The sequence below is a fragment of the Calypte anna genome, chromosome 2 (genome assembly GCF_003957555.1).
Source record: "Calypte anna isolate BGI_N300 chromosome 2, bCalAnn1_v1.p, whole genome shotgun sequence".
Classification (NCBI taxonomy): domain Eukaryota; kingdom Metazoa; phylum Chordata; class Aves; order Apodiformes; family Trochilidae; genus Calypte; species Calypte anna.
In genome coordinates, this window is record NC_044245.1 from 86,601,399 (window position 1) to 86,626,902 (window position 25,504).

Below are 25,504 nucleotides of genomic sequence, written 5' to 3' on the forward strand. Positions count from 1 at the left end.
GTACCTTCAATCACTTAAGCAGTCCCAGTGCAGTGAAGGGCACCTGCTCACAGGATGTAAACAATAACGTGGCTTTGTAAACCCACAGAACCCTACCACCCCTTCTGTGTTTGCAGCTTGGACCAGCAAGCAAACAAAGCTTGTACACAGCCTCTAGGTATGTTCTACTGTTCCAAGATGAACCTCTCTTAGGGTACGATGCTCCAAGGTCCAACCAGGTGTTCCAGCAGAAACTCACGAACAGTGCTCTGAGCCTATAGCCCTCAGGGCTGACCAGCCTGGATCGGTGCTATTGCTCCAAAAGCAGCCAATCTCTCTGCTGGCTTGCTCAGGACTGAGCTGAGCCTGTGAGTTTGAGCCTCACCTTTTATTGGCCCCCTAATCCTGCTCATGCACAGTTGGGGCCCGCTCTAATCAGGCACAGGTGGGCTTAACACAAGCTCATGCCCACTGCCTGGTAATGAGTGGCACCTGGTTGCCTCATTTCACTACATTCTACTTCTGCTTCTGACCATATGATAGGCCTGGAAAGTTGTATCGGCAGAGCTTCAATGCCCAAAATCTGCATCTTCTTGACCCTTGACAGGCAGGCCATGCTGGCAGAAACTTGTAGTATTGCTCAAGTTAGCCCTTACTAGAAAGCCTCTTGTGCAGAGTAATGCTCTTACAGTTAACCCTATGTATAGAAGGGGATGTTGTTTCCATTTCCTTTGGTGCTGTGTAGCTGTTACCATTATAATCTCCCTGCGGTGAGTGAGGAGGGCTGTTGCCCCTAGATCTGAGCTAGGCAGGTCCACAGATAGTCCATGGGACGTTACTTAAATGCAGAATTTGCAGCACCATTTTCTGACAGCGAGAGGAGGGTTGTAAGCCTGCGAGTCTTGAGGTTGCAGTCATAAGATGTGTAGGGCTAAATAGTGAGGCTGTGCTGGGCCAGAATTCCTGCAGGAACTGGGAGATGTCTGCAATGTAGGAACTAGCAGACATGGTTGGATTCAGATGGCTTCAAATGCATCTGAGACCTTGGACTTAATTTCTGTGTACTCTGGCTGCACCCACCAGAGGTGCCTACACAGTACAAAATACTGGGCACAGCTGGACTTCTGGGTAACTCTGCCATTTTCCTGTAGTGTGTGTGCTGCCATGCTTCATGTCTTTTTTTTTCCCCTTTTTTTCCTTTTTTTTTTTTTTTTTTTTTTTAATTGCTAGCATTTTCACTCCATCCATCCTTCCATAACTGTGTTTCATTGCTCACGCTGAGCTGCTCTTCTATAGAGGGGATGGTCAGGGGACAACAGTGTCCCTCTTCCACAGAGAAACAGAAGTCTTTCTTCCTGATCACCGTCCAGAGAAGTTCACTCACATTCAAGCAAGAATGAGGTGAGGAAAGGGAGTTTTCTTTCAAAGCTCAGACTGCAACTGCATTGGGATAGATCTGAACAGAAGAAAGAGAGAGAGAGCCCAGACAGTGGGTTCACACTTTGGTGTTCTAGCAGCTACAAGTTATCTGCTTGATGCCAGCTCACGCAGCAAAGAATTCTCCCTGTGAAAAGCCACTGTTGTTCCTACATATGCTGCAAACACAACATCTTGGGGTTAAATTTGGAAAGTGGAATTTGGAATGTCCTTCATGCAAAAAATAAGACTCCTTGTTTAAAATTAAAACCAGAAAAGTTAACAACAGAACATCTGAGTTTTTCTTGAAAAAACTGTTTTCAAGAAACTTTTCCAAGTAGCTTGACATGTAGCTATACATTTGTGGAAGAGACCAACAAGATGTTTTTTTGTAATGTTTACAAATTTATTTCCTGACAAACCTACGTGCCTCAGAATTGTAAGCCTATGTTTTGCTAAAGTTTATGAGTCATTTTATCCTCCCCTCCATATTTTTTTTGTTGTTTTTTTTGTTTGTTTGTTTGTTTGTTTTGAAATGTGTCTTCTGAAAGAAATTTTGTGGCCACAAGTAAGAAACTCTGATGGCTTTGATGGATAGATTCATAACTCTGTAGCTCATTTATGAAAGACTGCAGCTGTTAGTATATTCAGTCTGCATGTAAAGTTAAGTAACACTGTGTTAATGGTCCATCAGTAAGGAGGAGGTAAGACCCACTGAGTTTTGCATTATGTATTTTCAGAAGCTGGATGGCAAAAGAGTTGTTTTCAGAAATGCTAAGACGTCAGCAACTTGAGTAGGGTGGGAGGGAACAGAACATGTAGCTGGAACTATTCCTCTACATCAGCTTCTGTGCTGTGATTCATGGAAAAGAAAGGGGATGACTTGTATTATGGATTTGCATGACCTGAAAGGTAGTGCATAAGCATTTAGTCATCTGTGGATTTCAGACTTACAAGTCTTTTGTTGTTTTGCTGTTATTTTTACTAATCTCTCAAGCACTATTGAGTACATTAACATTCCAGTGTGGTGTTTTTTCTCAATGTTCTGTAGTACAGGAGAGCTGGCTTCCAATGTTTTTTAATTGCAAAAATGTCTGGGAAAGGATGATACATGACAAGTGTTTGGTTAACAGAAACAGGACTTTTAAAGTAGTTTCTCATTTACTAATTCTTTTTAAAAGCAGCTTACAGAGATTTGGGGTTGAGTCTCTTAATCTAGCAGGTAGAGACATGATGCAGGGAAGGCAGTGAACAGCATGACTCAGAAGGAGCAGAGGCACTGTTGGTTTGCCTGGGGCTTGGGGTTATCATCACAGATATTCCTCTGTTAACACATGCACACCTCATAGAAAACATGATGCTTTAGACTTTATGTGGCATTTGAAACTTCTTCTTTGAAGAAAATAGTCTGAGAGGCAATGATGTGTTGTTGGAGGGTTTGGGGATTTTTATTCAGCTAGCCATAAATAACAAATTACCTGTGTAACTCTTCCCCAGGGTCCTAATACTTCAACAGAATTTATGTTTCTCTTGCTATTAAAAAAAAAAAAAAAATTAGGTTCAACATTTTCAGGCTGTCTACATTCTTTTTCCTCAATTTGGCCATGAACCAAATCTGTCATTATGAGAAATTGTGTAGAGCCATTTGGAGGCTATCAGTACAGTCCAGGAAATCCTTGAGTGTCTTGCAACCTTTCCCATTTAGAACACAGGGAAATCAAGGGAAACAGAGGGAAATGTTTAGCACACCCTGTATGTCTGGTATTTCCTTTCCCTCAAATGTCCTCTTTTTCACCTTATCTTACAGACCAGTAGCCTTTTAAAATCAACAAGTTGCTGTAGAAACAGTAAAGAAGGTGTCACCTGTAGAAAACACTCACCAAGAGCTGCGGTGCTCTCCTTTCCATGGTTTTTACATGTCTGACATCCCTCCTTAAGGGTCCAGTTTGTGCCCAGAAAAGCCCCACCTGTGACTTTCCACCCCCCATTCACCTGTGCTCACAGATCAGAGAAGTTGGCTTATTAGCTTTACATATCCACAGAAGTTGTCTTGCTTTTTTTGTTTGATCCTGAATCCTAGTGGTCAGAACATTTTATTTGGGCCTCCTTCCTTGCCTATCACTGCAGCAAAGGTTTTTCATCCTGTAAGGTGCTGAGAATTCATGCCTCAGCTCCACATGGGACCCGGGGTAACCTGGGGCACATCTGTAGCCTGTGAACAATCCAAAGTGACATTTGCACCGGCAAGAACAACACATAATCTGACATTTGTGTCTAGAACGACTGTGTGATAAAACAGTGGTTGCTGCTGCATTTTGTGTGATCAGAATAGTCTCTCTCAGCACTGTGGGAGCACTGGGGCTAACACAGGCAGCTTTATGTATATTGGACCCCATCAGAATTAATATATGTTACGATCCAAGTTATTATTTATATTTTGGTTGCGAGGAAAATTCAGCCACTACTCATAGATGACGCATGAATTTACAAAAACAACAAGGCTTTATGATTTAAACAAGTTACAAGGATTTGTTTAGGATTTATACAATTAGCTGCTTTGGAGAGAAGAGTCATTAAGAAGAGAAAAGAAGGGGGGTAATTAAGATGTTATCACCGTTCGAAGGCCCTGGCCTCTGGCTGTAGTCGGGTGCATAGGATTCATCGCTCCTGCTTGGTTTTGGGTTCTCCGCTTCTCCGTTCCTCCACTGTTGGTGTCCTGTAGCTGAAGCCGAAGTTCTGAGAGAAGGGGAGGTCTAGAAGAAAGCTGCTACCTTTTCCTTTTCTCCTGAGGTTTTTATAGCAAAAAGCAGAGGGGTCTCTTTTTTGGCATAAGACACAGATATACCGACTTCCCAGAGATGAGTCACCCTTATCTTTCAGTCTTTTTGGGTGTTCTGCTACTTTCATTGTTTTTGTCTCCACCATGTATCAGGAGGTGACTTGATAAGCAATCTTATCTTTTAGGTGTCTGTCAGGCATACAGAGAGGTAAACTTATGTTAATTGACATAATGTTGCAACCGAGCAGGAAGAGAAAGAAAGAAAAAATAATTGATTCAAGAGACATTTTTTTTATTTTTAAAGTGTTTACATCAATATATATGAATATGTATATATGTGTTGCATGGCTGATCTCTCAATAATCTTGATTTTATATTACAGCACAGGTTGGGAAGACTAGATAGCTTGGCTGAGTGCTGTCACAAAGAAAGTGCCTCATCTTTATGGTAGCAATTGAAGACATAGATCCTGAAGAAAAAGATCCTGCTCATGAATTCAGCATTAAACAGGCTCAGAGCCTTTGCAGTCTGGGAGAATCTTGACTTGTTTTATAAATTAATGAAGACTAGTTCCTGTTGGCAATGTTTTGGTGTCAGTTCCAGTTTATAGAAAATACGTCAACCCTGTTACTGGTGCACATTGGTCCTGTATGTCAGTACGTGTGCAGACATGAAGGTGCACCCTGCTGTGTGTTCCTCATATCAAACAGTGGTTAATTAAGCAGAGCACAGGGAAGCCTCCCACACAGATTATTTTTCTTCTGTATCTTATTGCTTCCCCTACTGTGGTGGAGAACAGCTTCAGACAGGGACTAGATCCACCCATTGCTAACAGGGTCCATTTTCATTTCAGCCCCTCTTAGTTGATTTCACTTCAAGGATGTATATATACATTGTAGATGAAAATCAATTACGCAGTTGAGAAATGGAGACTCAGAAAGAAATTCATGAGTAGATTTCCTTAAATGCTGCAAGGAAAATGGTTAATTTTTATGGAACATGTCAAGGGGAAAGGGTGGAAGAACAGTCAATAGACTATAGTGTGTGTGGTCCTCCTTCTGTACTGATCTAAGAGCAGCTCTGTTGAACAGGTTAGTTCTTCAGGTGCATCACTGGGTGTAACTAGCTGATTTCAGTCAGTCTTGGACATTCTTTGGGTAGATATTGGGGACAACTGTCATATGCTTATGATCTTTTTTTAAGATTGAGTGATTAGAGACATAATTTGTTTCATGTTTGAAAGATTTGGTAGCATGGTGGTTTGACTGCAGCTGAGCCCACATTGGGCAAATTCCAGGACCCTCTTTGTGTTTGGATTAAGGGGCCTAAATCATCAATTTATATAGTCAGCTGCACCTAAATAAGTCTGGACCTGACAGCATCTAGACACGTAGCCTCTCTGCTGTTTCTACTGACATACCTTGATTTCACTTTTGGAGGAGTTACTCCCTGTTACCACTGTTGCCTTTAAAGTGTATTCAAAAAATCATTCTGTGCCCTGCCTAAGACAGGATGGTGGATAAAAGGCAAGTTGTGCTTTTGCATAAACTGAATTTCTCTCACTGGAGTTTGGTAGAAATGTCTTCGGACACAACATGAACTGCTCTTCCTGCCTCTTCCTGATTCTGATTTCTTCCTGAGTTCCTGAGAACTTCCTGAGATTCTTTCTCTGATTCTCTCAATGCTACCTTCATCACCTCCTCGAAAAAAAGAAAAATTTATAGCCAAGTTAGCTGGCTGCTGTGTCCTCTGCTTTCTGCAGCATCAGACACCTTCTGTCCCTCACCAAGTTATGGAAAAAGTACCTTTCTCTGACTTAGTGCCATTCTTTCACCCTTTCTCCTTTGGCTTCCTCATATCTGGAAGGAAAACAAGTCAGCTCCGCATGATCCTCTGCTCCCTTGGGGTCAGGGTGCATCTTCCACTCTTTCCTCATTCCACCTTCCTGTCTCCATCCTGCTGATGATCTGATCCTGCTCAACACTGGCTCAGTCACTTACTGAAACATGTACACAGCCTCCAAGCATCTCAGCAGGAACTGGCATCCAGAGTGGCATTAGCACAGGCAAAGAAGCTCACAACTCTGTTGCTCTCTTAAGTAACCTGAATAAAGAGACACTTACCCCATGCTACCCAGACCTGACATGGCCCTGACCTTGCAAACTGCTTTTATTATCAGTGCTTAAGAGGTTATGTTGTGTCTCTTCAGTTGCTATCAACAGCTGCAAATCTTTATCCCAGGTTCATGTGACTAAGCTAAGGTAAACATCTGGATGGCCAAACACTCACCCTGCCTTTAAGGACACTTTTTATGGAACATCTGACCAGCAGTACAACACAGACATCTACTCCTTGGCCAATAGTGGTCCTTAGTTGGTACTTCAGAGGCAAATCTATTTTTATATTGGCTGTTAAGCAAGAAATTCTTATAAATGCCTTAGGGAAAAAATTAATTAAGCATGATGTCTTTTGTTCTTTGGAAATACTGGCAAGACAACGAAGTCTTGTCAAATTGTAATAACCCTCTGCAGGTCTTTTTCTGTGTACAGTTTACTTTGAAGCTGTAGAAAAGCAATGAGTATTTTCTTTGTATGGCCATAGGCCCCGTGCAACTACTATGTTACAGCCCACACTTCTGAAGTGAAAAATAAGGAGAGGAAGTGAATTGATCTAATAAATATATAAACGTTTTTAAAAAGGGAAAATAATTGTTAATAATCACTGTTAATAGTGTTTTCACAGGCATGCCCTGCCCCTGGAATGTATCTTTCTCAGGGCAGCTTCCCCACCTGTTTTAGCTGGATAGAAACCTGTGAATAGGTGAAGTCATATGTTCACCTCTTCAGATATCAGAGAGATATCAGGGTGTTGGTTAGAAATGAGGGGAGAGAGTTTTATTCTGGGTTTCAGAGTGTTCTTTAGCAAATACTCATCACTGGTGATTCTTTTCCTTTTTCTAAGCTGCGTAGTTATGTTTTGCTCTGTATTTCTTTCCAAAAGTTTGAGATGTTTGCTTTTGGGATTACATCTTCTATGAAAATAACCAGGCTTCCAAATGCAGTCTGTCAGTCTTGCCAAGTTCCTAGACATGCAGTTGCCAGAGGAGTTCTGCGTCTTGTATTGCCTATAAGCAGATCAGCAATGTGGAAGCTCTGAGCTTTTCAACATCCTCAGCTCACCTGCTGGATGTAGCTGAGGAAAGGTGAAGTGATGGAATACAGAAGAGGAGAAAATTTTCATCCTTCCTTCTTGCAGGCTTCCCACAGGGACAAGAAACATAGTGCAGAGGCACCTCTTAACAGCACATCTTTGTGGGTGCAGGGAGCTATGTGCCCTGGATGGATGGAGTCTGAGAAGAAAGCTAGGATTGGTTTGGACTGGAGCAACAGTCAGTCTGGCCATATGGGGAAGGAAAACACAAAGGCTTGTAACAGGTAATTAGGGCTACAGAGCTATGGGAATCAGGCTATTACCAAGTTGTTCAGGTCCAGATATTGTCTTTGTGTGGTACCTAGTATTTTCAGGGTCAACAGTTTTTCTTCATTATTATTCTAAGAACTGTATGGCCTCCTTTTGAATTATCTTTAAGTAATTCCTAGAAAAATACATGTTTGTAAACCAGTTCAATAATCTGTTCATTATGACTGTCCCTGACATGCTTGCTAGAGCAAAAGAACCCAGAAGACCAGCAAATAACAAAGAAAAAATCTGCAAAAGGAAAGGAGCAACAAGGCAGGCAAGATTTTAAACTCTCAGAAGTGAGAGAATGTTCGAGATCATTTTGCTTGTTTTGCTTTTTGTTTTGCTTGCTTTTATTATGGTTTGCTCACTGTGGTGCTTTGAATTTTAGTGTCCTTTGTCCGTAAAGCCATGTTCTATAGTTTCTTCAGTTGCCTGAGGCAACCTCTGTTGCCTGAGGTTCTCTCCTGCAGCTCCTCCTTATTGAGGCAGGGGATGCTTCTTGACAAGAATCTGTTCACTCCCTGCAAACAATAAACAAAAAGAATAAACCTGCCCAACACCTGTGATCTGGTAGAAAGCACTTCTGTAAATACTTATGCTGGTTTGTGGGTTTACAAACACCAAAATAAATGGCAGTCACCAGGGAAGTTTAGATTAGATATTAGAAGGAATTTCTTTACCGAGAGGGTGATCAGACATTGGAATGGGCTGCCCAGGGAAGTAGTGGATTCTCCGTCCCTGGAGATATTTAAAAAGAGACTGGATGTGGCACTCAGTGCCATAGTCTAGCAACCGCAACGGTGGTTCAAGGGTTGGACTCAATGATCTCTGAGGTCCCTTCCAACCCAGCCAATTCTATGATTCTATGATTCTATGATTGGTGATTTCGATGGTGTCTAATACAGGCATAGGCATTTTATAGATATATTATAGAGATCTATTTATAGATATCTATTTTATAGAAAGCTTGCACTTGCTCCTCTGATACACAGGTGACCCAGTTCATGTCTGCTAATACGTGGGAAGTTGCTCATCAGGGTTACTGCTGAACTGTGTGCCCAGAGGTCCGTGCTATGGAACTCAGCAACAGGTGTGGGCTGTAGCTGTGTTTGGAAGGATATCAGGTGATGCTGGAGCCTGTGCTTAGCTCATTTATTATGGGATCTTTTGTCAACTGCTACTGATCATGTCAGGCTGCTTTGTGATCCCCACAGGAGAAGGTTGCAAATGTAGTTCATGAAAATTACATTAAACTGATCAAGCACAACATGAAGCTTTAGCTCAAATGGCTTGTGGAGGCATCCATGAACTCCACCCAAACATGAAAAGGAATTGACTTAGTGACTCATCTTTTCATGTATCATATCACCAATCATATAGCAGCATTTTCAGAAGCACAGGAAAAGATCAGATTATTTTGATGTCTTCTGCAGCGTACAGCATAGATTTGCTTTCTCTTTTTCCTTCTTCTCTACCCCGACTCCAATTCTGTGTCTCTCTTCCAATTTATCTGGATTAAACAAGTCTTGATTATTCTTTATGCCTCTGCAAATAAAGTCATTTTCAGAAACAGATGTCGAAAGAGCCCAGTGAAATAATCCTGAAGGCAGATGCAGTCTTCCATAAGCTGCGAAGCGCATGGTGCAATCAAAGTGATGAAACAAAATGGAACAGGCTGCAGAAAAAGTAATTAAATTATAGTTCCATTGTAGAAGTACATTTTAAAATTACTGAGATTCAGAGCCCATAATGCTGGTATTATAGTTGAAAGAATACTTGCCATGGGTCATGAGCATTTTTTTTAACAGTTATTAATCATGCTTGACTGGAAAGATATGCGTAACCTACAACAAGCAGTGGCTGTAGTTGTGCCAAAGGAAACTTTTGTTCCCTGAAGAGAATTGTATCAAAGGCCACTGTGTCCTATTATTACGTGTGCAATAGCAAAGTGCAGAATCTGAAATGGGGCTTTTCAGAATTCAATACAGAGCACTGGAGGGGAAAATAGGAAAACAAGTATTGTATCTTTTTGAATACTGTATGACCTCCTTTTTCTCTTAGCAAGCTAGCTTACTTATTGACTAATTAATAGTAAAAAAATCTCTAAAACATCCTTTCTCTCCTTAACTTCAATAAAAATAATGCCAGGGCTCTTGTAAAAATGGAAAAGAGACAAAAAAATGTACAAAGTTTTGGAAAGTAGAGACTGCAAAGACCGCATCAGTTCATTCAGCTCTGTCTCCTTTCCATTCCAAAGCAAGTCTGTGGAAGAGACTTTTCAATTTTATTTTTTTTTCCATTTGGCAATCTGCAAGTGTTCTGTGGGAATATGTTGATTTCCTCATAAAAAAATTAAAGACTTTGATCATGACTGTCTGTACTGCCTTAGCAAAATTGTAAAATTGTGCCATTTTGGTTTTTCCATTGTGAAGAGAATTTTTTACTTTAGGATATGTTATACATAAAAGAATATAAAACCAACAAGTTGTCTGCCCAAAAATTTAGTTGTAGCAAAATAGCTTCTTTGGATCAGCAAATTATAGAAAAACATATACAAATGCACCTCCACACTAAATTGTCTGAAAAGTTGATTATTTTAGTCACTTTGGAATGAAAGCAAACTTTGCAGGGTGGAATTTCCTACATAACAGACACTCTGTGTCTAAATTCTCTTTAAGATCTGATCCAGCATTCCCAGTGCCGAGTGTCTTGGCTGACTGCAAGATATTTCTTACAAAGTTTCCAGGAAGTTTTATGCAACCTTTCTATGTGGAAATGACAGAAGCACTGCTACTTCTGGAGAACATCATTCAGCCTGTGAGATAGCCCAAACAGGTTTTTGAAATGGAAATTCAATTTTAAGTTTGTCTTCTGGAATCATCCTTGTGCCAGCCAGCCCTGCTTGCAGAATCTTACTTTCTATCCTTTTCTTTGGTTCCCTCCAGGATCAGCTGCCTATTTTCAATACTGACTTAGTTGTTGCTGTCTAAGCTCCTCCTCCATCTTTCTTTAATTTTCTATTAGTAGTTTTTCTACTCTCCTCTCATTGACCCACTTTTACTTTTTTTTTTCTTTCCTGTGCTTACAGAATGTCCAGATCCAAATACAAAAGAGGATACCATTATGTGAATGTGGGCTGCTTCCTCTTCTCCTGCTCCAAAAGTAGAGGTTTTCAACCTCTAATTAGCAGCCTTAGGTCATTCTCATGTCTTCTGTGTCACTGCCTTCAAGATTTGACTCGTTATTAAGAATTGGTTTTCCTTAGTTGTCATATTTGTATTGTAAATGTAGTGTAATGTAAATGTATTACTTTCATTGTAAATTTATCACCATACATTTTTTCACTGTGGTTTTTTTTTCAAGTTGATATCTTCCTACTCGTATTTGAGGTCTTCCCTTATATAATGTCTGCCGTCCTTCCAATTGACTGTCACAAATGTGCTGCTAATGCTTTCTTCTGCTTATTGCTGTAGATCCTACCAAAACTTCATTTTATTTTGTTTTATTTTATTTTTATTTAATAGTAACTTATTCCTCAGTACATCTCTGCAGCTTTGTAGTCCCAAGCCAAAGGTGGGATAGTAAGGGCAGTACCAAATCCTTTCCATTAGCATAGGTGCTGTCTTGTATTCATAAAGAACACAGGGCCAAATTCCACATGCAGATACACTGTGAAACTGTGTTAAAGGCACTAGGGTTGTGTAGGAGCTGGAAAGCTACTGGAGCAGCTGGAGAGAAAAATCAAAATTTGTATCCTACGTCTCCTTAAAGCACCTTATTTTAAGGAGTCCCTGCAAACATGGGGGTTTTTGTAGTGGTTGCACTATTTTACATCCAGACCCTGCTCCTGTCACCTTACTCTCTTGTGATGCTTGCTGTGAGGAGAGGAGAGTGCATGGTGGGTCTGGCTATGAGCAGTGGGATGAGCAGTGGGCATCTGCCCCCCCACCTGCTGCCAGCCCCACGGGGGTCAATCACTGCTGGGCTCACAACAAAGCTTCTCCTGTGATGGAACCACAACCTCGTGCCTCTGTTTAGGCTGTGGCTCTTGAAACACCAGGCACCCCTGTGTGTCTTCAAAATATTGAAACTGGTTGGTGACTTTATATATATGTACAGATGTGTGTATAGGTAGGTGGGCATGCATGTATTTGTAAGGAAAGGGACTGAAGAATAAACAAAAGGGCAGATACTTCAGGAAGCGCTGTTTCAACTGAGTAACTTGCTGTAGCAAATGAGTTGTTTATGCAAAATTAGGCTCTTTTATTTGCAAAGGTTGCACGGAAGTAGCAAATGGATAGCTTCAGCACTGGTTTTTATTTCCCCAGTGCTAGAGCAAGATGTACTGATTTACTTTTCAGCTGGCACTTTGAAGTCATTAATAAATAAAGTATTTGGTTTTTCTTCACTTCTGAATAGTTCATCAATTAGAATCAGTTTTGAGTTGTAAAGATTCTCCTTGTTTAAATCAGTGACAAAAATATTGATTTAAGTCACTTAAAACTTGGCATGTGTTTGGCTTTTTACTCTCAGTATTGACTTCCTCTAAGTGAGTCATTTATTGTGGCCTAGTTGTTGGGGTTTTTTGTTATCTTCTGGGTTTTTTTTGGGGGGGGTTGTTTTTTTGTTTTGCTTTGTTTTTTTTTTTAATCTTGTTTCAAAGGAAGCTCTGGGAACTTACTGGTGGTGGTGGTACTGTATGGTCCTGTCTCTCAGTGAAATTCTTATCATTCTATGTTTTGACAACCGTCAGTGATTGAGAACCTAAATATTCATCTTGTGAGTGTGACTTTGGAAGGCAATAGCTCTAGCAACCTGGCAGGACATTGCAATTCTGCTTTTTGTTTTCCCTGTTATCCCTTTAGCTGTTGCAGCACTTCATGTCACTCAGCCACTCAGGCATATTTGCAGCTGTTACAGCTGTGATCCTGTGTGAAACTGTGACCAGTTTCTCTTTGTCCAAACCCATCCTTGCATCAAGCAAGCACGAGTGGGGTGGCCCAGAGGGGAGCCTGTGACTCACATGCCAGAGGCTGGTACCAATCCAATCGTGACAGAAGGATGGGAGTGCATCCTCTTTCTTCCACATAGATGCTATGTGAATTTCCTTTTTTTCCTCTATTTTATTTATCTAGGGAGCTTGAATGGATTTTTCACAGCACAGCCTTGTAAACAGCAAAATAAGGTGATTACTAAAGTGATATTTTTGTTTATTTGTGCCAGAGATGCAATTATCTCAATATATAGTATTTTTCTCTTTAATGAAGTGAAATATATTTTTATCATTAACCTCTTTTCCCTAACCAACAACCATGTTTTGAACTGGATTTAGTGAAAAATCTGACTCATGTTTATTGAACTGAATATGTCTAGAAAACATATAATTTACAAATAGGTTGGGCAAATATATATTCTAAGGCAGATGTCATTCTGACATTGATGAGATTAGAAAAATACAACTACAGTTAAATATCTGTTTATTCTGTTCCTAGTGGGAACATACCTGATGGGTTTATATTTCCCATTAAAGAAGGTCCTGTCTTTCTTGGTCTGTTCTTCTGATTTGGGGCATTTTTTTCCACTGATCAATAAGAAGCTGTCTGTAATCTTGTATGTACTTGCAAAGAAAATTATAATTCTTCTTTACATCTGTGAGACTGTTTTTATTACAGATAAAATGTCATTTAAAAATCATGATTTTCTTAATATTTGTTTATTAGATTATGCTCTAAATATTTGTTTATTAGATTATGCTCTAGTAAACTTTTAACATTTGTCCACATCTGTCATGTAAAAAAGGTACCTTGCTTACTTTTCAGCACTTAGCCATATTCTATGCAAACATGCATAATATACTAAAATGTATGTTTCTCTATATCTATATAAATCTTGCTCATTTATAATAGCTTGGAAATAGACCATGTGAGTGACTTCTCTATTCTCTCTGAGATTTTAAAAAATGGAAAAAGAAACATCTGCTTAAGCTGACCCCCTTTCATTTGGGGCAAATGCATTTCTTTTTAAATCAACAAAGTCTGTATGTCCCAGATTATTTTTAGTCATTTTATTTGCTTTGTGCTCACTCATATACAGTGAGATGAATTTGCAATTAAAACCTTATTTCAAAATACAAATATTTAATTTACAAAATGTCAAGGTCAGGCAGTTGACTTTAGGCAGCAGAGATAACATACATAACACACATTAACCATGTTTAGGTCATTGGAATATAGAGGTTTCCCAGGAACAGGTGTGGACTGAAAATCTGTTCTTATATGGCAAGCTATTCTTGTCAGCATCTCTGTGCTGGAGACACAGCTCTGATACTCTTGGTGGTGCATTCAGGTTTTTTGCTCCACTTTCTCTGTGGTTTATACATACATTTCTTCCTTAAATTTATTATCTCAGACCATATAGAATGATTAATGCAAGTTAGTTTTAATGTCTATTCTTAGTTGAACATAAGCAAGTAAAGCAAAAGATTTGTTTAAAGCTTAAGCAACATAAAAACAAACAAAAAAAAAGATTTGAGAAATACAATGCTAAATTTGAGGGCTTTGGAGCCACAGGATAAAGGGGCAGGTACAGCTGATTTTTTGCTTAAAGCTATGATTAGAAATTATCCTTCAGTAGATTGCTCATCTAACACAGGCATTTATGGCCTTCCCTGATCTTGCAGACTACCAGGTCCATGATAGAGCTTGCAGGTAATTGAATCCTGTGCCATTACGAATGGAAAGAAGGCACCTCCTGGTCCATCCTGAACTTGTTGAATACTCCTGCAGAATATTTGTGCAGAACAATTTATGGTGGGCTGCCACAAATTTCCTGTTTTGTGGAGGTGTTTATGTTTTGTTAGTCTAACGTAGCAGTTTCTATCTACAAGAGCTTTTAGCAGCCTGGCTGCAGAAACCCAGAGCAGTTAGCTGGCTGATGGAGCTGTACAAAGTATTGGCTTGCACACTTTGGTGCTTTTTTATTAGTTCCTGGCAAACTATAAAGATGCTCTCTGCATTCCTGCCAAGGTAATTCTTACTGGAATAATTACAGGAGGAGAGGGGGGGGAAAAGAGAAAGAAAAAAAAAGAGTACTTGAAAGATGGAAGATATCATTGGCAAAAGAATCACTGCATTTTCCATTGCCTGCAAATTACTTCCCTCAGGATCCCAGATCCATTTGGCATTTGCTGATGGCTGTTTTCCAGCTTTTCTAGATTTCCTGAGATTTGATTTCCAGGCATTTGATAACGTTTAATACCTTTTTGACGTGTGATGTTTTCAGAAGTGATAACTTCCAATATTTTGGCAAAGATTGTGTGGGCGCCTATTCATACACAGCATAATATTTTTATATTTATTCACACTAGATAATTAATTCATCATTGAATGCTGACATGAGAAAATAGGTTAGTGAACAATGAGATAAGCCTTTATTGTACTTCTGTGAGTTTTCTTCTTGTAATAAACTCATGATACCATATTGTTACTTAAAAAGCTTTACAGAAAGTAAGTAGAAGAGTTAATAATTATGTTGCTGTTTATTTCCTTTAATAAATCAAAAAAGAAACAAACTGTGCCTTGCCTGAAGCATACGCTTTTTGACCAGTTTGTGTAAAAGTGGTCCATTTAAAGAATGGAGCTCATATACCTCAAGTTCCATAGCTAAACATCTATCTGTTGGGAACAAAGGAAAATAAGTCTCTAATCTTTTGCTGTTCTCTTCAAAGATCATTTAATATCTAGTGATCTTCAGCAAATGAAGCATTAGTCATACAAGATAAAGGTATTTCTCATTTTAGGGAGAATATGAAGACAGCTTCTTCTATTGGTAGAGTAGGTTCTTCCTCTGACAAAATAGCATTAAACTTATCCCTCAAGATAAAACTAGTACAGCTTCACATACTTCACAAAATTACATTCAGAAGGCAGCTCTTCTGGTGTCTTGCCAGTTTTCATACTTTCTCCTGCCTTTTAAAGTTATTCTGTGAGGTTTTCGGACTGTTGTTTCCTTACCAGTTTCACTTCTGTGGCAAACCTGCTTCTTCCAGATACCAAGACATAGAGAGACCTTTACAATAATTCATAAAAGAAGCACATGGCTTGCTAAGGCAGGTAACTATCTTTCATCTGTAGCTGTTAAATGATGGAATAATGTGCTGCTCTTTAATCCCCCTTGACTTTTGAACTAGGAATTTACTACACCTTTTGTAAAACAGATATTTTACATGTGTTTTTACCATCAATTGCTGCTCTTTCCACTCCCCCTATTCAGCTTATTTTCCTATTAGCTGTCATTTAGATCTCATTGAATGTCTTTTTTGAATTTCCATGAAACCTTGTTCTCTCTATTGTTTGTTTAAATTTCCTTCATGAGCTGTTCCTTTATATTATTTTGTCTTTTTAGTGGAAACCCATTTTACCAATTGACACACAGATCCATATTTTGTTCTGCTAACAGAAAGGATTGATTTTCTCATTTCTGGATTTTTGGATCCATCCCAGCTATCAATTTACTTAAAACGGACTGTGATGTGACAGTTTAATGCAGCCAGGTTCTTCAGATTTTGTTCACTTCATTAAAGAGTTGAGGATTAACATTAAATCTACTTTGGGATATAAAAGATAAGGATGTGAATAAAATACATAACCTCATTCATTTGTGTACAGTTCTCCCTAGTAATCTGGGAGATGGAACTGGTAGAGTAGAAGGGTTAATACTGCACCTGCTTCCTTATCTATTGTTCATTAATTAGATTCTCCTGGTGAGGTTTCCGTATAAAACTGCAGAGTTTCAAAGCATGATTTCTGCTTTTCCAAATAGTTATGATTGGGAGAGAAAAGATCTGAAAAATTGTCATTGTTCTTACTGTTATATTGCTGTTATATTGTTATATTGCTGTGAGCTTTTTGTTCTTAGTTATCTCACAATAACATGGTCTTGTGACAGTAGATGTCTTCATCCTTGAGTTGATAGAGAAACTGAAGAGTATGTTTAGCAAATGTCCAGTCATCTTCGTTTGCTTCAGCTAAGACTGTAAATAGCTGCTTATTGTTATCACTTTTTACCATTTCTGAAAAGAATATCCTTGAAACTAAATACAACTAAAGCTGGTTTTGCATTTGATGTCACTTAGGGCTGTGAGGGTTTTCTTAACTTCTGCCAGTGTTTTCCTGTATAATTACACTGTTTTGTCCTTTGACAGCCAGAGATGTTACTTTCCAGTGAAAAGCTATAGATAATGCTTAGTTTAATGAAGAACTTGAAAGAAAAATAGTTATTTCTTAATTTGATAGCATCAACCTTTTTGTGGCAGCCATCTTATTTTTGATTTTAAGCATTACATATAAGGCTGAATGCCCTCTTTAAATTGGGCATGGCTTCTGCTGAACATCACTATAATTCTCCCTATTCTTTTTTCCTTGTTATATTTTTTTTTGTTCCAGCTGAACAACTAGATTTTGTTCTTTTTATTTCTCCTGGGGACTTTTCCTTGCTTTTTTTTTCATAATTACATCTTTTTGTTGATGGTGATGAAGCACTGTAATTACACTGAAGAGTCCCTTCTGAGGCTCCGTCTCAGGGAATGCTGTGCTGGGTGTTCTGGCCAGTTTCATCTTTCCTGACAGGCTCAGATTTAACAGCCATATGATCAAGATTTCAAATACTAGATCTCATTTCCAGTCAGTTCTTAATCCCACGTTGAATCTTCTTGCACTGCTGTCTATATCAGCCATCTGAAACTTCATCTCTCTCTTTCTACGTGCCTTTCTCCTTATCTCTTTTCTGCATTTCTTTCCTTTCCAGCACACTGCTGTGGCTGTGCAGCTCTGTCCCAGTTTACCCCATGCATACTCTCTATACCTCCTCCCTTGCTTCCAGATGAGTAGCTTCTTGGCAGATTCATGGATGTCAAATAATTTATCTTGGCTTTAAACTCAAAGATCAATTGCCTGATGTCTACCTTGCCATTATGTTGATTTTATTCATCTTTCCTATCCCTGCCTGCTGTGGACTCAAAGGCTTTCTTATCCTGCATGCCTGAAGTGGTCACCTTCAAGATTTAAAACGTGTGTGTGTGTATTTTAGCACTGTGTAGCCATATTCTCTGCAATGGTCTGCTTATTTTCTAATTAGAGAATTAGTAGGCTTGAGGGGTAAGAAGAAAGGGGTCATGAGGTTGACTTTCCACATCTTAGGGTTCAGGCAGCCATCTCACACCAGTCCCTCAGCCACATGGACTCCTGACCTCTATGCATGTGCTGTGTGTAGGTTGTGGTGCTGCCCTTCAGCTGTGTTCATCTTGCAACCTTTATTAATTCAGTGAAGCCCTTGAGGAACTGTGCTGTTCTTTCTAGTCATCTGATGAACACATGGCTTAGCTGCTTATTATTTTAGTTGCTTAATGTAACAACCATTATTGAAAAGCCATGTTAGGAAATCGGTGGTCCTTATGTAATGCCTAGTGAGCATACAGGATGTGCCATGTAGCAAATTTCAAAAAATGTATAGAAACAAATACTTATAGATAAAAGACCTTTGCATAAGACCACATGTCCATTTTATTGGGGTTTTCAAAAGGTTGTGGTTGTTTGGGGTTTATTAATGCATTTGGGTGCCTTTTTTCTACCTAAGGAGAAATTTTCACTTTTTACATGACTAAGAGAAGTGGAAATGCCCTCAAAAGTTCATGCTCAGCCCCACAGGTGGCCATGACTTACTTTACTGAAAACTATCTAATATGATCCTTTGTTCCCTGGGCATGATATTTTTATTATTATTATTATTGTTGTTGTTATTATTATTATTATTATTATTATTATTATTATTATTATTATTATTACCAGGAGAATTTCAGAGATTTCAGAATCCAGAGCCCTGGATTTTGTATTTTGTGCATTCTAGTCATTAAATTGTGGAATCATTTTGGTTGGAAAAGACCTTTAAAATCATATAGTCCGACCATTAACCCAGCACACATCAAGTCCTCCACTAAACCACGTCCCTAAGCACGACATGCAGATCTTTTATATACCTTCAGTGATGGTAACTCAGTCACTTCCCTGGGCAGGCTCCATGCCTGAAAACCCTTTTGGTGAATAAATTTTTCTTAATATCCAATCTAAACCTCTCCTGGTGCAACTTGAGGCTGTTACCTCTTGTTCTGTTGGTTGTTACTTGGGAAAAGACACCAATACCCACATGGCTACAACATCCTTCTGGTCCAGGGTCACAAGGCCAGGAAGAGGACATTGTCCAGCTGTCCTCCTGCTGCTGCCAGCTCTCTGCTGAAGGCAGGGTTAAATGCATAAACCCTCACTCTTAAGATTCAGCCATGCCATTGACTCTACCTGCCTGCATGGTACTCTTTACTCACCTCTGTAGTCCCCTGACTTTCCTCTGGTGTCATGAAAAGTGGGATACTTTGGGGTTTTTTGGTAGTCTAAGACTCAGCTTTCCAAGACCTCCGAGTAACCATGGGATCTCATCAGACAGAGCTTGAGAATGGAAAGCCCTATGAAGACTGAATACTCTTCTGTTTGCTCACACAGAGAGGCAAGCATAAGCCAAGAACATAGTAAATCATTCATAATACTGATTTTGCAAAAGAGAGGGAAATTATTTCACTTATTAAGTACTCATAATGTGCTCATATATTACAGCAGTGGGTTTATAAATGCGTGGATGTACTGGTGGCTGGTAGGAGGCTTTGTAGAGAAAAACATTCTCTTCCTTGTACCATGGTCTGACATCTCTACACATGCAGAGAACTAGACCAGCATGTGTTTTTGATGATGCCTGTGGGAAAATTTGCTTTCATTATTTAAAAATAATAAACAAAACCAACTCATTTTGTTTTAATCTGTCTTTAAAACTGGGTAATTAACAGTCCCGTAGGTTAACTTTGCAAAGCTGTAAATGTTTTACCAGAGTACTTAGGCTCTTAAGACAACTGGAGCAGCTGTAAATTAGCTGGCACAGTAAAAACTCTTCTCTCTTCATGGTATATGTATAGGTTTCATGTATTCTTCCTTACCATGTGAGGCTGCCTTGTTGGATTCTTTCCCTTTGTATCTGTCTCACACAGCTGCCTAAACTCATTGCAGGCACACATGCTCTCAGCCCTCCCCCAGGCATCTGCTCTCCTTCTCAGTACCAGGTGCTAGAGTTTGAGCTTGTTGGGATGAGGGGCAAAAACAAAATCCTTCAAAAAATTAGATAACAGTGAGATGTTTAACAATACTTGAAGTGGAATTTCATTTTTAACCTCTGTTTTTGAAAATAATCCAAAAGGACTAGCTCAAAATGCTGATTATTTTTCATTTTTTATCTTGAAAAGGTCATCCTTGAATGGGGGTTGGTGTGTTGTCTGGAAAAAGGCTTTCCTCTCAGATTTTTCAACAACAGAGCATACTGCTGTAGTATCACAGCAGCAAAAGGCCATGGCAACTGTAAACCTGTACCTAGTCTGAGATTATTTTTTTCCACCTGGGAATACATTTCATTACAGACATATCTTCCTCACTTAACTTTGATCCAGAGAAGATCCTAAATAACTTGCTTCTACTTGAAACACCATGGTGTGTTCCTGAGGTGGTCTTCAGATAAAACACAGAGGATAAAATGTATCACAAAGGGAAATAACAGTAGATTTAAGCCATTAAATTGGAGCACCTTTTCCCACACTAATAATTAACCTGTGAGACCAAAACTTCTGGACACCAGATGTACGGATTAAAGAAATAATTAGACAGATACATGACCAATGGCTCTTGAAAATACTGATCTGGGTGCAGTCTTCTTCCATAGAACCCCAATCACTGATTGCTGGCAACTCAGCAACTCTTACCAGGGATGACTCTCGACGTGCTTCTTGTGCCCTCTTAAGCATTGCTGTGAACTTCTCTCACACATAACATACTCAACTAAGATGGGATTTACTTTGGTCTAGTATGGCAGTGCTTAGCAGCTCTTAAGATAGAATTTAATCAGTTGATGAAACAATCTACATGATACTATCTCCAGTGTTTTAGGGGCATGACCCCATAGGTCCCTCCAGGAGTTTGGTCCCATTTCTGAGCAGTCTCCATGAGGAGCTCTCCACAAGCTACAGCATCATTGTCCCCTAGGTCTGCTCATTAGCCAGTGTCCAAGCTAGACAAATTTTAGGGCAGCTCCAAGATGCAAAGCATAGGAGGGTTACCATTACTCAGGCATGGTTACTGAGAGGCATGATGCTTGTTTAAAGGTTTTAAGATAGGTCTGAAAACGACAAAGCTGAATAAGAAGTCTCTAATCCTCCTTTTCTGTGGAATCTGTCTGCCCTTGGTAATATTCCTTCCTCCCCCATTTTTGTTTGTACTGATAAATGTCCTTGCATTAACAAACTCATAATGCATCTTGTTTATCCTTTCAAAGCCAGCCCTTGAAGCTTTCATTAGCATTTTTTTATATATTTATGGCTTTGTAAATGACTGAAAATCTGCAATTTGTCATTAGGAATTAGGAAAAATCTTTCTTCTACTTAGGGCTGAGGCTTAGCTTTGGCCTTTGAGGGACAAAGCCACCTCTGGGCCTGGTAGACAAAAACGAAATCAGACAGTGCCCAGATTTACATCAGCAAGTGGCTCTTAGTTACTCAGATGTCTTTGATAATGTGTCATCCACTGTTGCTGGCAGGGATCAGTGTTTAGGCTCAGAATTAATTTCGCTCTAGCTGGAGAGAAAACAAAAATATCTCTTCTACAAGAGCAAAAAGAGAAAGAGGTGGTAGCAGAGAGAGAACAGTACCAGGCACATGTAAAAATGTATATATCTATTTCATATACACACCACAAATGTTGACAGAGAAACTGCTGTTTAGAAGAAAAATTGTATTTCAGTCTGTTGTGATGTGTACTTTCAGCTTCAAAATACAAGTTAAGAGAATTCTTAAGGTTTCAAAAGGGATTTTATCTGGTAGTTGGTGAAGAGCTAAAGATTTAGCTGGGGAGGGATGATAATCAAAGGAGCCCTTTCAGTACTAAACTGCAGTTTAATCAAAGAGAGGAATGTTAATTGGTTTGTACAACATGATATTCTCAGTTCAGCATAGCTTCAGCCACTCACTGGTTCTTTTTCTTTCTCGTTTTTTTTCTCTTCCTCTCTTTGTAGGTTGATTAGGTGATATAGGAAAAAAAAAACCAAACAAAAAAACAACCCAACAAAATACCAAACACCAAACTGAAGCTGGTTTCAAGTATTGAAGATACAAGGCCAGGATGAACACGAAGGATGGAAAAGCGTCTGAAGGAGGTCTCAATGTCACGCTTACCATACGCCTTCTCATGCATGGCAAGGTGAAGCATTTCCTGTTGCTACAGCAGTTCAATGTGTATTGAGTGTGTGCAGGTAACATCAGAACCTGACATTGGCACTGGCAGAGGGTCTGCTCCTCCCTCTCCTCCTGTTTGAGTTAAAAGCAGCATTGCCATGACCAAAAAAATCACACTCTGCCTTTCAAGGAGTCAGACTATGCACTGCAGCCCAAATTCATTGGAGCAAACCCTGCCTGTAAGGAATCCCTCTGGAGCAGATCTGGCATTAAAAAAAAAAATTAAAAATTAAAATAAAAATTAAAAAAAATTCTTTCATTGATAGTTGACCAGATCAGGCAGATCCTTGCATAAAGCTGACCTGCATACAGCTCACCTTTCTCAAAATTTGCTTCATTTTGCAGGTTGTTTTTTTTTTTTTTCAAGAGCGTTGAGTTATGTGAAATAAATGCCACTGTTTTTCTTGAATGCAAACAGGATAGTCCTTGATTATTCCAATATCGCATCTTATTAGACTGAACCCTCTGATATACCAAGCATTATTCCAGGTCCTCTGTGGGTTTGTTTTGGAATGTTGACTTTCATTTTATTTCTGTCCAGTGCAGCACTTAAGCATGCAGATAAGTGTGAAATCTGTGCTATAAACAAAGTGCCAATTCAGTATTGTCAAACTTAACAGTCAAATACTCATTTATTTCACATTGCCAGGCCATTAAAGGGGGTTTTAATTTAAAAACACATTTCATAGGTTTGTTTGTACTATTTACATCAGGCAACACCAGCCATTTTTAGGCTTAATGAATGGTATACAAAAGGAGGTGGCTTGGGCTCTTTATTAACATGGAGTGAATGTATTTGGATATCATTCTGGAGATCAAATTTATGTCAATCAATCTAAAAGTTATTTTTACTCCTAGACTTTAATATACTAATTAAAAATGCATTTATATTTTTAAACAGTGCATGCCTTTAACCTATGGAATGAACACACATATGATATACCCATAGCACAAATAGGAGACTAAGGTTTCTGCCCCTATATTTTACTCATGGAGCTGCTAAGAAGTATGAGGGGGTAAAGTTTAAGTTTGCAAATTAAAAAACACAGAATTATGTCAGATCAAACTATGTATTTTCTCAGAAGTGATTTAACCATTTTGTTTGATTTTTTTTTTCCCCTGAAAAATTTCAGCTTCAGGCAGGCATCTGGTGTGTAAAATCTGCATCTTAAATAGGGATCTGTCAAACAAATTTAATGTCTCTCTTACCAAACCCACCTAAAATATGTATGCATATCAGCACTCAGAATTAGGTCTTAGGGGTTTATTCTACTGGGTGGTGGTCCCAATCCAGAAAAATATTTGAACACATCCTTATCCTGGTAGTTATAAGTCACCCTACTGGTTTCAGTCAAATTCCCATGTGCTTAGGCATGCTTTTTTTAACCACTGTCAAACAGTTCTGCTTCTTTAAGACTCATGCCCTTAAAGCAAAAATCAAATATCTGTCATTTTTGTGATGTTTTATTTAAACTGTGGGCTGACATTTTTTTGAAACAGAATATTTTTTTGAAATCAGAAGTTATACTAGGAAAAGCTAATTTTCTATGTTAAAAATCAATGATTGTGTGTGCAACCACTTTTAACAACAATGGGTGTTGTATGTCAAATCCTCAATGCATATGTAGCCCCAAGGGTTTAAATTAAACCCATAAATGCTGCAAAGTTCAAATTTGAAGTGGGAGTATACCAGGCATCCTCAGTTAATAAGGCACGATGGGTATACTGCTAACTCTGCTATGCTCTAATCATGTATTCTATTGTGCCTGGGCATTGCAAAGAGACATTAAATCAGAATTTATTTTGGTGGTAGAAGGCAGACTCTTATGGTTTCTTTGATGTCATTTTTGTGTTTTAAAAATTATAATATAGAGGAATGAAAGATGTCTAAGTCAACATAAACTCAGTGTGAGAAGGTCACTCTGAAAGCTGTATGTGCCTCTGAAAAAGAGGAACATGTTTCCAGGCTTTTCCTTAAGAATTGTTGCTTTAATGACAGTGGTGGAAATAGCTGATCTCTAATTAGTATTTCTAGACAAAACCATTAACTGAAGCAGAGCTTGGGCTGTAAATAATGGGTTATAACTTGAAAGAGAAGAGGGGAATTAAAAAGGTTGCTATAAAAGTAACACTAGCAAACTGTATTCAGCTAGATAATTTTAAAGTAAAATAATTTTGAAGTTGTATTTCATGAAAATATGAGAGTCTATCCCTGCTAACCTTAATTCTGTCTCTAAACCTTCATTACTGATGTTCCTTTGCAGGGGCGAGGTCTGTGTGCTTTGTGACATTTGCAGTCATTTAGATTAAAAATCCATAACTTGTTCCACTATGCTTAGTTATCTGAGCTTTAAATCCTGCAGGCTTACAAAATTTTCAGGATGTACTTTCCATGTGATTTGTGTGGGAGTTTTAAGTCAAGGATGGACATCATAATTAGACAATTAAATTCAGTACCCACAGACAGGAAAATCAGCATTCTGCTGAATGGCCAGAGCTCTGCAAGAGGGCAGGGAATAAAAGAGCATTGTTAACAACCATAAACAAAACAAGCAGCAAAAACCAAAGCCAACATTAGTGTTTAATGAAAAGAAACCAGATGGGAACAGTCCTGAGCTCCAGGAGAGCCCAGGTCCAGTGCCTCCCTGCTGGTAGGACACCTCTTATCAGCACCTTTGCTTTATCATGGTTTTGGGGGAGGAAGCAGCTGTAGGAGCAGCTGAGCTGCTGTAGGAGCTTTGTGCAGCCTCCTGCCCAAGCACCTGGGATGGGCACTTGGAGGACCAGCTCAGCCTCTCTCTGGCAGCATAGCAAAATTTGAGAGGATCTAGCTGACAATGAGGCAAGATAGAGGCTGGATTTTCTCAGGGCAAAAAATGTGATGTTGAGGGAGGGCAGCAAATTGTTTTTTTCTTTTTTTTTTTTTTTCTGTGGAAGCAGCAAAGAGGCCAGCATAAAGATAACCACTGCAAGGTATGAAAGGTTAACCTCAGGCTAAATGTGTCCATGGCCTGATGTGAAAGGTGGCCTCCTGAGCCAGGACTTCAGAGTGTGTGTCAAAGTGTAAGGTGAAAGGCCCAATTTTCATCTTGTGCTGTTTTACATCAGTAAAAAAAGTTGTAATAATGTGTGAAGAGAAGTCAGAAGCAAGACAAAACATTCCTCATACTTTCTTGCAGTGAGTTAGAGGGCAGGTGTTAGGGGGTATGCAACAAGGACAGTGCTCAGGTGTTCTCCACATCTATGGAGAAGAAACTCTCTCTGTTTGCAGGAAATTGTAAGAGCAAATTTAGGAAAAACTTGTTATGCAGATGTGTAAGGAGTGGAGTAAGCTGCCCAGGCATGCTGCATCATGCATCACTGAAAGTTTTTATGGACAACTTAGACAGAGATTAATAAATCCCATAAAGCTGCCATGGCACCACAGCCTCTGCTTCTTGGGACCTTTTTGCCTGGGTTACACGAATGCTGCTCCAGAGGCAGCGTTCTTCTTCTCA

The 25,504-nt window shown here is 39.2% G+C and overlaps 1 protein-coding gene across 2 annotated transcripts in view; it reads left to right on the forward strand.

Moving 5' to 3' along the window:
- LOC103526272 (poly(rC)-binding protein 3) overlaps positions 1 to 25,504 on the forward strand; it is a 402,909-nt gene that overhangs the window by 318,686 nt on the left and 58,719 nt on the right. For both annotated transcript variants that reach the window (XM_030445461.1, XM_030445463.1), the window contains exon 4: positions 21,788 to 21,972. In XM_030445461.1, the coding sequence (XP_030301321.1) occupies positions 21,895 to 21,972 (78 nt within the window). In that variant the 5' untranslated portion in view covers positions 21,788 to 21,894. The remainder of the gene's footprint in view (positions 1 to 21,787; positions 21,973 to 25,504) is intronic.